Here is a 13,326-nt window from a genome sequence, read left to right on the forward strand (position 1 = left end):
GCCCAGCTAATTTTGTATTTTTAGTAGAGATGGGGTTTCTCCATGTCAGGCTGGTCTGGAACTCGCGACCTCAGGTGATCCACCCATCTCGGCCTCCCAAAGTGCTGGGATTACAGGCGTGAGCTACTGCGCCTGGACAATTTCTCTCTAATTTAAAATAAGGTTTGTATTAGCAAACAATGGGTTTCTGGAAAAAAAATATAAAGCAAAATAAGGCTGTAAATTTACCTCAAAAATCTCTTCCCTGGAAACCTCGATGCGGCAGTGACCTGCCTGAGGCTGTTGCTGGGAAAGTTCTTGCCGCAAAATTTTTAGTTTCTGAACCAGGTCTCGCTTGTACCTTGGGACTGTCAGGCATTCTGTGTCATCAGGACATAACGATACCACTTGCTGTTGCTGTTGGTCTTTCAATTGGTTCTGCCGACTAGAAGTAAACATAGATGTTATTATTAAAGTATTTCAAATTTTAAAAATTGCAATTATAGATTTAAAATAGCATCATATTATAAAGCAAGTCTAGCTATATCATTTTCCAAGCCTTAGTAGAACATATACTTGGCTTGACATTTTTTGGCAGCAATAAACCAGCTACAAAGTTTATTTCTCATAGTCCACATAAACTGATAGAATTGGATAATGGAATTTTATCCATAAAGCTTTATATAGCTTCTGAGGACAAATTTTTCTAATAAAGCTTCCATTTTCCCCTACAGAGTTAACCATCACCCACTTTAAAACTCAGGCATGTGCCAAACACTGCTTGTTATCTAGAAGCTGTCTTTCTGGAAGAGCCGAACAGGAGTCTGAATGGCAACCTGGCAGGGATCCCTTCTTTTTTATACACCAGGCCAAATATTATACCTAAAACATATGACCATACAGAGAAAACACAGCTTTGTTAAAAATGCCAAGTCAATATTACCTACTGTTACAAATACTATAATAAAGATTTTTAAAATATATACACAAAAGCAAAATAGATTATGTACATAAATGCATTCCATAAACTGTATAATCTTATTTTTTAAAATGAACTTGGGTATATTTCACATCAGATACAAAAAGTAACTCAAAATGGATTGCAGACATCAATGTAAAATCTAAAGCCATAAAACTTCTAAACACAGGAGAAAATTTGTTATGACATACATTAATGATTTCTTAGATATAACACCGAAAGCACAATCCATGAAAGAACAAATGGATAAACAGAACATCCATTTTTAATTTTTTTTTTAAAAGAGGCAGGGTCTTGCTATATTGCCCAGGCTGGCCCTGAACTCCTGGCTCAAGTGATCCTCCTGTCTCAGCCTCCTGGTAGCCAGAACTACAGGCACACAACACCACCCCTGGCTTAAAGAAAATTGCTGCTCTTCAAAAGACACTGTTTAGGAAAACTAAAAGACTAGTCAAGTCACAGACTAGGAGAAGACCTTTGGAAGCATATATCTGATATGTAAATATCTAGAGAACCTGAAAACTCAACAAAAATCTGAGCTGCTCGATTTGGGAGGTCTGGGGACATGGCAAAAGATTCCACCAAAGAAGCCATTCTACTCCTGGGTTATTTATTTAACCTAGAGAAATGAGAGCATATGTCCACACAAAGACTTGCACATACACGTTCATAATACTTTTATCTGTCAAAGTGAAACACTGGAAAACAACCCAAATGTCCATCAGTAGACAAATGAATCAACTGTGGAATACCCATACAATGGAATACCACCACCAATAAAAAGAAATGAACTATATATGCAACGACAGCGATGAATCTCAAGATTGTGTGAGTAAAAGAAATCATACTGCACGATTCCATTTATCTAGAAAATGCAAACTAATACACTGACAGAAAGCAGGTCAGTAGTTGGCTGGAGATGGGGTGTTATGGGTTGAGCTGTGTGTCCCCTAAAAAGACATGCTGAAGTCTCAACATCTGGTCAACCTGTGGATTTGACCTTATTTGGAAATAAAGTCTCTGCAGATATAATCAAGGTAAGGTAAGATCATACTGGATTAGGATGGCCTTAAATCCAAAAACTGATGTCTTTATATAAGAAGAGGGAAATTAGGATACATACATACGGGAAAGAAGACTATGGGAAGACAGAAAACAAAGAGTGGTGCAATTTGTCTATAAGCCAAGTAACACCAAGGTTTCCAGAAACCACTGGAAGTTAGGAGAGAGGCATGGAACAGATTCTCTCTCAGAGCCTCTGGAAGGAACTCATTATCACTTACTACAGAGTCAGCCCCTTACCCTGTAGTTCTGCCTCCAGAATTGTGAGAGAACGAATTTCTGTCGTTTTAAGCCACCCAGTTCATGGTATTTTGTTACAGCAGCCCTGGGAAACTAACACAGGTGGAAGTCCCACAGGGAAGGACAGAAAAAGGAATCACAAAAGGGCAAGAGAAAACTTTTGGGGGTGGTGAAGATGTTCACTATCTTCACTGTGGTCACGGTTTCATGGTGTATGTCAAAACTCAAACTGTACACTTTAAATATTCAGTTTATTGTATGTCAATATATTTCAATGAGGCCGGTTTTCAAAAATCCAGTGGACATCAAGCCTCTTCACAAAGCCTCCTGTGAAAGACTAAGCCATGCAAATGAAAAGGTGGCTTAGAGCTGAAGGATAAAACTGACACAGGAGAAAATCCTCTTGGGATAAGAGCAGCTAGCCTGGAACTATTGTTCCTGATGCACTCAGGGAAAAAAAAAAAAATTTAACTACTCAATAAAACAGCCTGTCTCTTCAGGTGTACGAGGGTGCAAGGGACAGTTCCGTAAGGGCTGATGCGAGAGTGCAGGCCAGGTAACAGTGGGGGTGCTGGTCTGCTATCCTTTTGGGCCTCTGCCAGTGTCTAAAGACTTTATCAAACAAGCAAATGATTTTCTTGAAATCAAGTAAATCTGATAAGCAGGGAAAAGACTCAAATTGTAATCCCCTTGCCCATAAGCCATCTTTTTCTTTAAAAAGAAAAGCTTCCTTTAAGGGTATAGGGCAGAATATCTTCATGCCATGCCAGTCAAAGGAAGGGAAATAAGTAATTAGTGTTACAGGAATCAAAACAGGAAGGGAAAAAAAACCCCTCCATAGTCAGACTGGGTGGTTCAAATCCCAGCTCCAGCACCTTTTATGCACCTCTGGACAAGTTTTATAACTGCTTGATGCTCCATTTTTCTCAATGGTGAGAAGGAAGTAGCCCAGGATTGCAATGCAGATGACGTGGGCACTCAGAGCATGGTAGTGCAAAAAAAAAGTCAGTTACTATAGCTACTATTAAGGTAGTTACTGAATTAGAAAAACATGTTTTTCAAGCAAAGGAAATGAAAAAAATAAAAATAAAAAGATGGACTAAAATGCTTTCTAAGAAGAATATGCTTCCTTGGCAAAGTTCTTTATTAAACTCCAATGACAATATTTTGCAATAGTTTAACAACACTGTATCCTGTCACTGACAGATTAGATACTGAGGTTTCACAGAAACTACGCAATCTTCAGAACATGTAAAATGACCCCCCTGGAAGAGAATAACGGCAGTAATATTGCAGGAGGGATTTGTAAAAAAAAAAAAAAGGGCTAAGGAAGATTAATGCATCTGTATAAGAAAGGCTTTAAATCAAACCAGATATCCTAAAAACGTACATTTATATACAATAGGACCAGGATACACTTCGAAGAGGTAACTTCTTTTGTTGCTTCCTCCCAAAATATTAACTCTCAATTCTTCTCAGCTTATATACCACGTTCCTCTCTGAAACACGATTTGTCCCATGACATTTTTATCTGGCTCAGATAAGCAGGGTCTCAATCTGTTGCCTAGGATGAAGTGCAGTGCAGTGTCACGATCATAGCTCACTGTAACCTCCAACTCTTGGGCTCAAAGGATCCTCCTACCCAGCCTCCCAAAGCCCTGGGATTACAGCTGTGAGCAACTGTGCCCAGTGCCTCCTGATTATAATGCAGTACTGCCTTTCTCATTTCCTAAATGCTGAAACAGTAAAAAAAAAAAAAAAAAAAACAAACTAGCTAAAAACAGTCATCTAAAAATATTTTAGGTTCCATAACAATATAATCCAAACATCATAGCACCCTAAAATCCAAAATAAGGGTTAATTTCTTCACTTCAGAATTAGCCTAATAACAATAATCTATATTCTAATGACATTTTTGCCAAAAAAATTTCCGAGAGAGAAGAACAATAAAAACCATAACAGATCTACCAAATGAGGTAATAATATATTTGATGGCTCAAAGACATAGATTCAAAACTCCGTTAACACTCATTTAAAGAAAAACCCCAAAATTTAAAAATGTTTAAAAAATAGAAATAAAACATTAATAGAAAAAAATGTTCTATCCTCATATGTAAGGATTAATAAATTAACAGTTATAATTTAAAATTAGCACCTTATGAATCTCTTTAAAACTACAATTTAAGGTTAAAATTGTTTCTTATATATCTCAATAAATTGTTTCACATATAAATTATGTACATTACATAGCTGAATAAAAACTAATTTATCATTTTAAAGTTAATTTATGATGGCAACTTTAATGCTGAAAATAACTTGTATATGTTTTATCTAATGTAACAGAAATATAAATCCCAGGGAGGATCTATCAGGTTAGAGACTTTACTGAACTAGTAGCTGAAGTTGTGAAATCCTGTCCTTGAAGAAGGAAAAAGAAAAAAAAAAACAAAAAAACAAAAACCGATGTAGAAATGCTTAAGTTTTCTGGTTTGTTTTTTGTTTTTGTTTTTGTTTTGAGACGGAGTCTCGCTCTGCTGCCCAGGCTGGAGTGCAGTGGTGTGATCTCGGCTCACTGCAACCTCTGCCTCCCAGGTTCAAGCAATTCTCCTGCCTCAGCCTCCCGAGTAGCTGGGACTGCAGGTGCCCACCACCACGCCAGGCTAATTTTTGTATTTTTAGTAGAGACAGGGTTTCGCCATATTGGCCAGGCTGGTATCGAACTCCTGACCTTGTGACCCGCCCACCTCGGCCTCCCAAAGTGCTGGGATTACAGGTGTGAGCCACCATGCCCGGACAACAGAGAGATTTTTTTTTTTTTCGGACACAGACTCTGTTGCCCAGGCTGGAGTACAGTGGCACAATCTCAGCTCACTATACCCTCCACCTCACAGGTTCAAGGAATTCTCCTGCCTCAGCCTCCCAAATAACTGGGATTACAGCCATGCGCCACCATGCCTGGCTAATTTTTGTATTTTTTTTTTTTTTCGGACACAGACTCTGTTGCCCAGGCTGGAGTACAGTGGCACAATCTCAGCTCACTATACCCTCCACCTCACAGGTTCAAGGAATTCTCATGCCTCAGCTTCCCGAGTAGCTGGGATTACGGGCACACACCACCACGCCTGATTAACTTTTTGTAGAGACAGGATTTTGTCATGTTGGCCAGGCAGATCTCCAACTCCTGGTCTCAAGTGATCTACCTGCCTCGGCCTCCCAAAGTGCTGGGATTACCAGTATGAGCCACCATGCCCAGCCTTAAGCTTTTTCATAGCATAATAACTTGCAATCAAAGATACTGAAGAGAGGAACAAATTAATACTTAAATACAAAAATGTTCAAATGAAAACTTTCTATTAAGAATATGCATAAAACTTCCAGGTAATGCAAATACTGGCCATATTAATGGAAACTAATCAACAAAATTGCAAAACTAACAATTATAAGAAAACCAGTCAAATGTTCTTCAAATTACTTCCTGTCATTTACTCCAACAAATACAAGAGGCAACAGACATTTCTAATCATCTCACCTGTAGTTCTTCCTTCAGAACATTATTTTTTATTCAGTTATTTAATACAACTAACTATTCAGCAAAAACATAGAAGATCTGTAACTGTTCTACTGAAATGTTCTACCGGCAACATCAAGGCAAACATCTATTACCTAAAGCAGGGGCGTCCAATCTTTTGGCTTCCCTGGGCCACACTGGAAGGAGAACTGTCTCAGGCCACACATAAAATACACTAACAATAGCTAATGAGCTGTGTTTTAAAAAAATCTCATAATTTTTTTTTTTTTTTTTTTTTGAGACGGAGTCTCGCTCTGTCACCCAGGCTGGAGTGCAGTGGCCGGATCTCAGCTCACTGCAAGCTCCGCCTCCCGGGTTTACGCCACTCTCCGGCCTCAGCCTCTGGAGTAGCTGGGACTACAGGCACCCGCCACCTCGCCCGGCTCGTTTTTTGTATTTTTTTAGTAGAGACAGGGTTTCACCGTGTTAGCTAGGATGGTCTCGATCTCCTGACCTCGTGATCCGCCTGTCTCGGCCTCCCAAAGTGCTGGGATTACAGGCTTGAGCCACCGCGCCCGGCCAATGTTTTTGAAACAAGGTCTGGCTCTATCACCCAGGCTGGAATGCAGTGGCGTGATCTTGGCTCACTGCAACCTCCACCTCCCTGGTTCAAGCGATTCTCCTGCCTCAGCCTCCCGAGTAGCTGGGACTACAGGCCCAATGCCACTACACCCGGCTAATTTTTTGTATTTTTAGTAGAGACGGGGTTTCACTGTGTTAGCCAGGGTAGTCTCGATCTCCTGACCTTGTGATCCACCCGCCTCAGACTCCCAAAGTGCCGGGATTACAGGCGTGAGTCACTGCGCCTGGCCTAATTTTTGTATTTTTAGTAGAGATGCAGTTTCACCATGTTGGCCAGGCTGGTCTCGATCTCCTGACCTCAGGCAGTCCGCCTGCCTCAGCCTACCAAAGTGCTGGGATTACAGGCGTTGAGCCACCACACCTAGCCCACATAATGGTTTTTAAGAAGGTTTACCAGTTTGTGTTGGGCCACATTGAAAGCCGTCCTGGACCCAGCCTAAGGGCCGTGGGTTGGACAAGCTTGACCTAAAGGGATGATCCTGGAGGCAGGAGGTAAATAAAGCACAACCATCTCTTGGAGCTTTCCTGGGCCTCTGAGAGAGCCATACTGGCTCTTCATTATCATTGTATATTTGTCAAGTACTTTGGGTATGTTACATACTAAAGCAGCAAAAATAAATGGGGATACGGGTCTTCTTAAGGAATTCAAAGTCCAGTAGGGGAAGCAGAAAGGTAACAAACAATTATGATACAAAAGTAGAACAAAAGCCCTCTGTAGAGGGCTCCAACATCTTTTATTCCTTATCATCTCCCTAAAATCCAATTTGTTGTCCCTATATGCCCTTTAAAAAAACCTAGGTCGGGCACGGTGGCTCATAACTGTAATCCCAGCACTTTGGGAGGCCGAGGCAGGAGGATCACTTAAGGTCAAGAGTTGGAGACCAGCCTGGCTAACACAGTGAAACCTCGTCTCTACTAAAAATACAAAAAATTAGCCAGGCGTGGTGGTGGGTGCCTATAATCCCAGCTACCTGGGAGGCTGAGGCAGAAGAATTGCTTGAACACAGGACGTGGAGGGTGCAGTGAGTTGAGATTGTGCCATCACACCCCAGCCTGGGCAACAACAGGGAAACGCCATCTCAAAAAAAAAAAAAAAAAAAAAAAAAATTCCATACACAAAAGTAAAGTCCACATGGATTAATGACTTCACTGTAAAAGACAAAACTATAAATGTATTAAAAACATTTACTTATAGTTCAAATTTTAAAAGATAAAGATTACATTAGAAAAATGGGCAAAAAGATCCAAATTCACAAAAGAGTTGATGCAGCTGGTCAATAGGCCAAAGAAAAACTGTTCAAGCTCAACAGACAATGGCAAAAAAACTGTGAAGAGGAACTTCATAAAAACAGGAAATCCAAATAGTCAATAAACCTACAAAAAAAGGTGCTCAACCTCATCAGCAATTAGGCAAATTCAAGTTAAAGTTACAATGGAAAACCATTAAACATCAGAACGGCAAAAATTTCGAAGTCCAACAACAGCAAGTACCGGCAAGCTTCTGCAGCAACAGGAACTCATATATTGCTGGTAAAAGACTAAACTGGCATAGCCACTTTAGAAAAGTTGCCTTTATAAATTAACGTTGAAGACAGAAATATTCTATGACATAGCAATTCCACCACCAGGCAAGCACCCTAGAGCAGTGTTACTCAAAGGGTAGACTGCAGATGACACTTATTTTGCTCTCTAGGCTATATAGATCCTAATGCACAAAAACAGTCCATACTTCTCTATTTCTTCAGATACTTTTACATTAGGGCTTTCAAATACCTGAGACCTTCATTTGTAAGTAAGGTTTTAGAATCTTCTATCTACAATAAGGTAAGATCTACTGACATAATGAGACTGCTAGGATAATTATACATATTTCAAAGGAGGAATCAAAGATACATATTTTAAATGTTTTCTCCTATTATCCTAAAAAAACTGGTAGCCAGTTCTCATTTAAATGTTTTGCTTTATTAACCTAACTCCAAAAATTAATGACACAAGGACATTTTCAGAAGTCATTTTAAAGAATATTATTATTTTGTTGTGTTTTTAACATTTTAACATACATAATAAGAACTTTACAAAAGGTGAATGAGGAAGACCAAGCAGGTAACAAACGTCACCATTCATTTAGAGAAGCTAAAATGAAGTATTCTTAGCCTAAAATCCTTGTTGCTATACCACTCTGTGTTTTTGCCAGAAATGTTAAAAAAGACACTTTGCTACTCTGCTTAGTAATGAAGTTTCCTTTTCTCTCTTTTCCTCCTCTTGCCCCCATTCTTCAGAAGGCAATGCTAATAAACAGAATTAGAAGAAATGAGGCAGCTAGAGAGAAAACAAAAGCAAAGGATGCAAATACACACACAATGTCCAGGAGAGTGCCTCACAGGCAGCTGAAGCCAGAGCGTCTGGGTTTGACCTCAGACTTCACCACTGGCAATGTATGTAGTCATGCAACCTCTATGCCTCAGTTTCCTCATCTGTAAAAATGGCAGTAGCTAACTCATGGAGTTTTTCTGAGGATGAAATTACTAATTTGTGGAGTTTTTTTGTTTGTTTGTTTGCTTTTTAAAGACAGAGTCTCACTCTGTTGCCCAAGCTGGAATGAGTGGCGCAATCACAGCTCACTGCAGCCATGAGATCCTCCCACCTAGGTGTCCTGAGTAGCTGGGACCACAGGTGCGCACCATCATGACCAGCTAACTTTTAAATTTTCTTTTGAAAGAAGAGGACTTACTGTGTTGCCCAGGTTGGTCTTGAACTCCTAGGCTCAAGTGATCCTCCAACCTCAGCCTCCCAAAGTGCTGGGATTACAACATGATCGACATGCCTGGCCTTACTAACATATGTAAAGTATAAAAAACAATGCTTGGCACACAATAAGTGCTACTGAAGTGTTAGCCATTAATATAAATTATTAATAATTTTGTTTTACAATGGCAACACAAAATTAGCCTGTTCAACCCCTACTTCTGCTGTCAAGATACTGCCTCTGTAAAAGACCACCTTGAGCACCTCTGATAACCCTTTTCCTAACATTCCAAGACAGGTTCCTACTTAAAAGCATAGTAGGTTTAAAATACTCATATCCTTGTCACACTCTTACGTAAATTTCGCTCAACAAAAGTAAATTATAACTGATGAAAGAAGATGTTCTTTTTTTTTTTGAGCTGGAGTCTCGCTCTGTCCCCCAGGCTGGAGTGCAGTGGTGCGATCTCGGCTCACTGCAAGCTCCGCCTCCTGGGTTCACGCCATTCTCCTGCCTCAGCCTCCTGAGTAGCTGGGACTACAGGCACCTGCCACAGCGCCCGGCTAATTTTTTGTATTTTTAGTAGAGACGGGGTTTCACCGTGGTCTCGATCTCCTGACCTTGTGATCCACCCGCCTCGGCCTCCCAAAGTGCTGGGATTACAGGCGTGAGCCACCACGCCCGGCCTTTTTTTTTTTTTTAAAGAGACAGGGTCTCCATCTGTCACCCAGGCTGGAGTTGGAGTAGTGTGATCATAGTTCACTGCAGCCTCAAACTCCTGGGCTCAGGAGAGTCTCCTGCCTCAGTTTCCCAAGTAGCTAGGACTGCAGGCATATACCACCACATCCAGCTAATTTTTTAATTTAAAAAACTTTTTTTTTTTATAGAGACGAGGTCTCACTATGTTGACCAGGCTAGTCTCAAACCCCTGGCCTCAAGTGATCCTGCTGCCTTAGACTCCCAAAGCACTGGGATTAAAGGCATGAGCTACTGCACCCAGCCTCACATTTATTATTAAAAGCATCTATCTATTTGATCTTCCCATTTTAACATGTATTGTTTCAAAAACTTACTTTAAAACTAAATGCAAGTTAGCAGAGAGCCGAGGATCTGTAAATTGTGTTGTTCTGTTGTTATGGTCAACGAAATAAACTCTGCCTGTTGCCGTATTACGGATCTCCCATCCAGGAGGCAATGGACCAAGCTCTTCACAATTGATGTTGCTAAGATCCCTGCAAAAACAAATATAAAATAAAAAATACCTCATTGCTGGCCCTCCTCAACCAAGCAAGTGTAAATGACACAGAACAATTCCACAAAGTCTGAGAAAATGTATTGTTTCAGAAACTTGAGATGTTCAGCTGGAATCTTTAATTCCCAATGGTTTAACAAACTCACATCTTCAAAGCCCGATCCATAAATGGCTCAGAAAAACTTATCACATAGCCTACATTTTTTAGTGAGTTCCTAGGCTTTAATGTAATACAGATTTAAACTAATATAAAATCAATCACAATATTTGCCAACATAAACTGTATTTCAATACATGTTTGACAGGAAATAATTTTACAAGTGTCAGTGATATCAAGAATTAAATGCTTTCTAAAATTTCCCTTCATTTCTTTACTATACCATAAAATTTGCATAAAATGTCCATCCCATGATTAATTTTAAGCTCTCCAACAAAGCAAAACTGGAAATGTTACTGAAATTATGATCCTGAAAAAATCACAGCATATTTTTAAAGAATAAACTGCAATTTTAAAATCTGTAGTTAGTCAATGAAGAACCTGTTTAAGATACATTACCAAGAGTGCTCTAAGGGTTACCACTGCAATAAGAAAAGCTAAGATTTTTAATGGACCAAAGACTATTGTTATTATATTACACATTCTTAAAATACTAGTATATATAGACAAGGATTTATAGCGTCTTAAAGAATGAGTTAAGGAGCTTCCAGGTTGGTGAACACACTGAGGTACCAGGGTGGTGGTCTGACCAGAGAGGGCATGGTAGCTCCTTGCCCTCCCCCCCATACTGTGCCCTAAGCATTGCTTCCATTTGGCTGTTCCGGAGCTGTATTCTCTATAGTAAACTGGCAATAGTACTGCAAATTCTTATCCTCTGCACTGTTAGGAAAAAATCTTTCAGTGAAGCTTCCAAAGTGTTGAAACTGCTGTTTGTCATCCACCAAAAGAGAAAAGTCACTGCTTTTGGTGACATAACTGAGATTGCATGTAACAATGTAGGATATGCTTAGGTCATTTCCAGCCTTAAATGAATACTGTAGGCTACCAGAGCCATCTGGAAATACCGAAGAAATGACATACTCTGAAAGTGACCAAGCAAACTCAAGCATCTAGACAGCAAAACTGTTCCTGTGGTCCTCTTTTTATTATTAAAAAAAAAAAAAAGAAGAAGAAAAAAGCAGCATGTTTAATGTAAATTGAAATTGTAACAGATAATTGTATAAGTAATGACAAATTTCATCAAAATCACATTTTAAAAGTTAAACTAGAAAAATGTTTTTCCTGAGATGACCTCTCCTTAGGGTGAAACCAATGATGGGCACACAGGGACCTAGGTTTGCCGAAGCAATGATTCTGACTTCTACTATAGGTGCTCCAAGAGACTCCTGCTACAGACCAGCTAAAGTGTAGGAAAAAACACTATTTGAAACACTGCTAGTCTCAAAAGAGGCAAGGGAAAGTTCCAAGAATCCTCCTCAAATTAAAAAAAAAAGGGGGGAGTTTGGGGGACTGAGTGAAGCTGGTACCTGAGTGGCAGGTAGGCAGAGGGGCAGGCCAGCAGCAAGACTGGGATAGGAAACCTGAGGCTTCCTCCCCAAGCTGAGAACTCAAAGAGGGAGTTCAGCCTCCCAAATTCAGCCTCCCAAAGTGCTGGGATTATAGGCGTGAGCCACTGTGCCGGTCCCAGATAGATTTTTTAATAGTTTAGAAATGAAAAACAGGAGCTGGAGGCCATTATCCTTAGCAAACTAAAGCAGGAATAGAAAACCAAATACTGCATGTTCTCACTTATAAGTAGGAGCTAAATGAGGAGAACACACGGACACATAGAGAGGAACAACAGGTACTGTGGCCTACCAGAGGGTGGAAGGTGGGAGAAAGGAGAGGATCAGCAAAAATAACTAATGGGTACTAGGCTTAGTATCTGGGTGACAAAATCATCTGTACAACAAACCCCCAAGACACAAGTTCACCTATAACAAACCTGCACATGTACCCCTGAACTTAAATGTTAAAAAAAAAACAATTAAAATTAAAAAATGAACAATTCTACTGATATAATGCAGAATTTCATTTCATGTCATTTTATTTAGAATTTTACAAATCTACAGTCATACATGGGAGAGCGCTAAAGCACTGACTAAACGAGCAAAAAACTAGAAATAATCTTTATGTCTCACTGGGAGCTGGTTAAAGAAAAATGGAATGTTATACAGTCATACAAAGTAATACAGATCTGTATTTCAGGACTACAGTCAGTCAGTATGCAATATAACAAATAACAAGGCATTAGTCACTGTTTTAAAGAGAAATGCAAAACATGATGAAATGAGATTTCTTAGATAAAACTACGTATCCTGGATATCTTTAAATAAAGTTTGTTTTAAAGAGTCTGACTTTGCAATTTTATAAGTATCTTTGAAGAGTGATATTCTAATAGAATCTCAATATTTATAGTATACTTTCATAAAAGATCCTCCATACAAAAGGCATATTTGCTAAAGGATCCTCCAAAACAAAAGATACAAGTTTTTAAGGCAATTTGGGGGATACAAAATAAGAAAAATAATCCCAAGTGTTATTTCATAAAATCATCATTCAAAATACATGTCGATACTCAACATGAGATATTCTTAAAGCTTCACAGAAATCCTTTACTCATTAATAAAAAACTGACATGTTTCCTCTGAAATAAGAGCCTATTACCAACAGTGGTGCTGAAATCTGTCTCAATTTCAATTTCTGTTGCCAGATTACATACTATTCTTTCAACATATAACTCAAGGTCAACTTTCTCACTATTGTAAATCATTTAGTTAAAAAAACATGATCGGCCAGGGGCAGTGGCTCACACCTGTAATCCCAGCACTTTGGGAGGCTGAGGCGGGTGGATCATGAGGTCAGGAGATCGAGACCATCCTGG

The 13,326-nt window shown here is 39.4% G+C and overlaps 1 protein-coding gene across 1 annotated transcript in view; it reads right to left on the reverse strand.

Annotated features, from left to right (window-relative positions):
• The window catches only part of SMURF2 (SMAD specific E3 ubiquitin protein ligase 2), a gene marked incomplete at its 5' end in the record, with an annotated part of 58,495 nt that overhangs the window by 19,608 nt on the left and 25,561 nt on the right, over positions 1-13,326 (reverse strand). The window contains 2 exons of the mRNA XM_011929771.1: positions 229-424; positions 10,227-10,385. Of these exons, the coding sequence (XP_011785161.1) occupies positions 229-424; positions 10,227-10,385 (355 nt within the window). The remainder of the gene's footprint in view (positions 1-228; positions 425-10,226; positions 10,386-13,326) is intronic.

Source organism: Colobus angolensis, unplaced genomic scaffold (assembly GCF_000951035.1).
Source record: "Colobus angolensis palliatus isolate OR3802 unplaced genomic scaffold, Cang.pa_1.0 Scaffold1, whole genome shotgun sequence".
NCBI lineage: Eukaryota > Metazoa > Chordata > Mammalia > Primates > Cercopithecidae > Colobus > Colobus angolensis.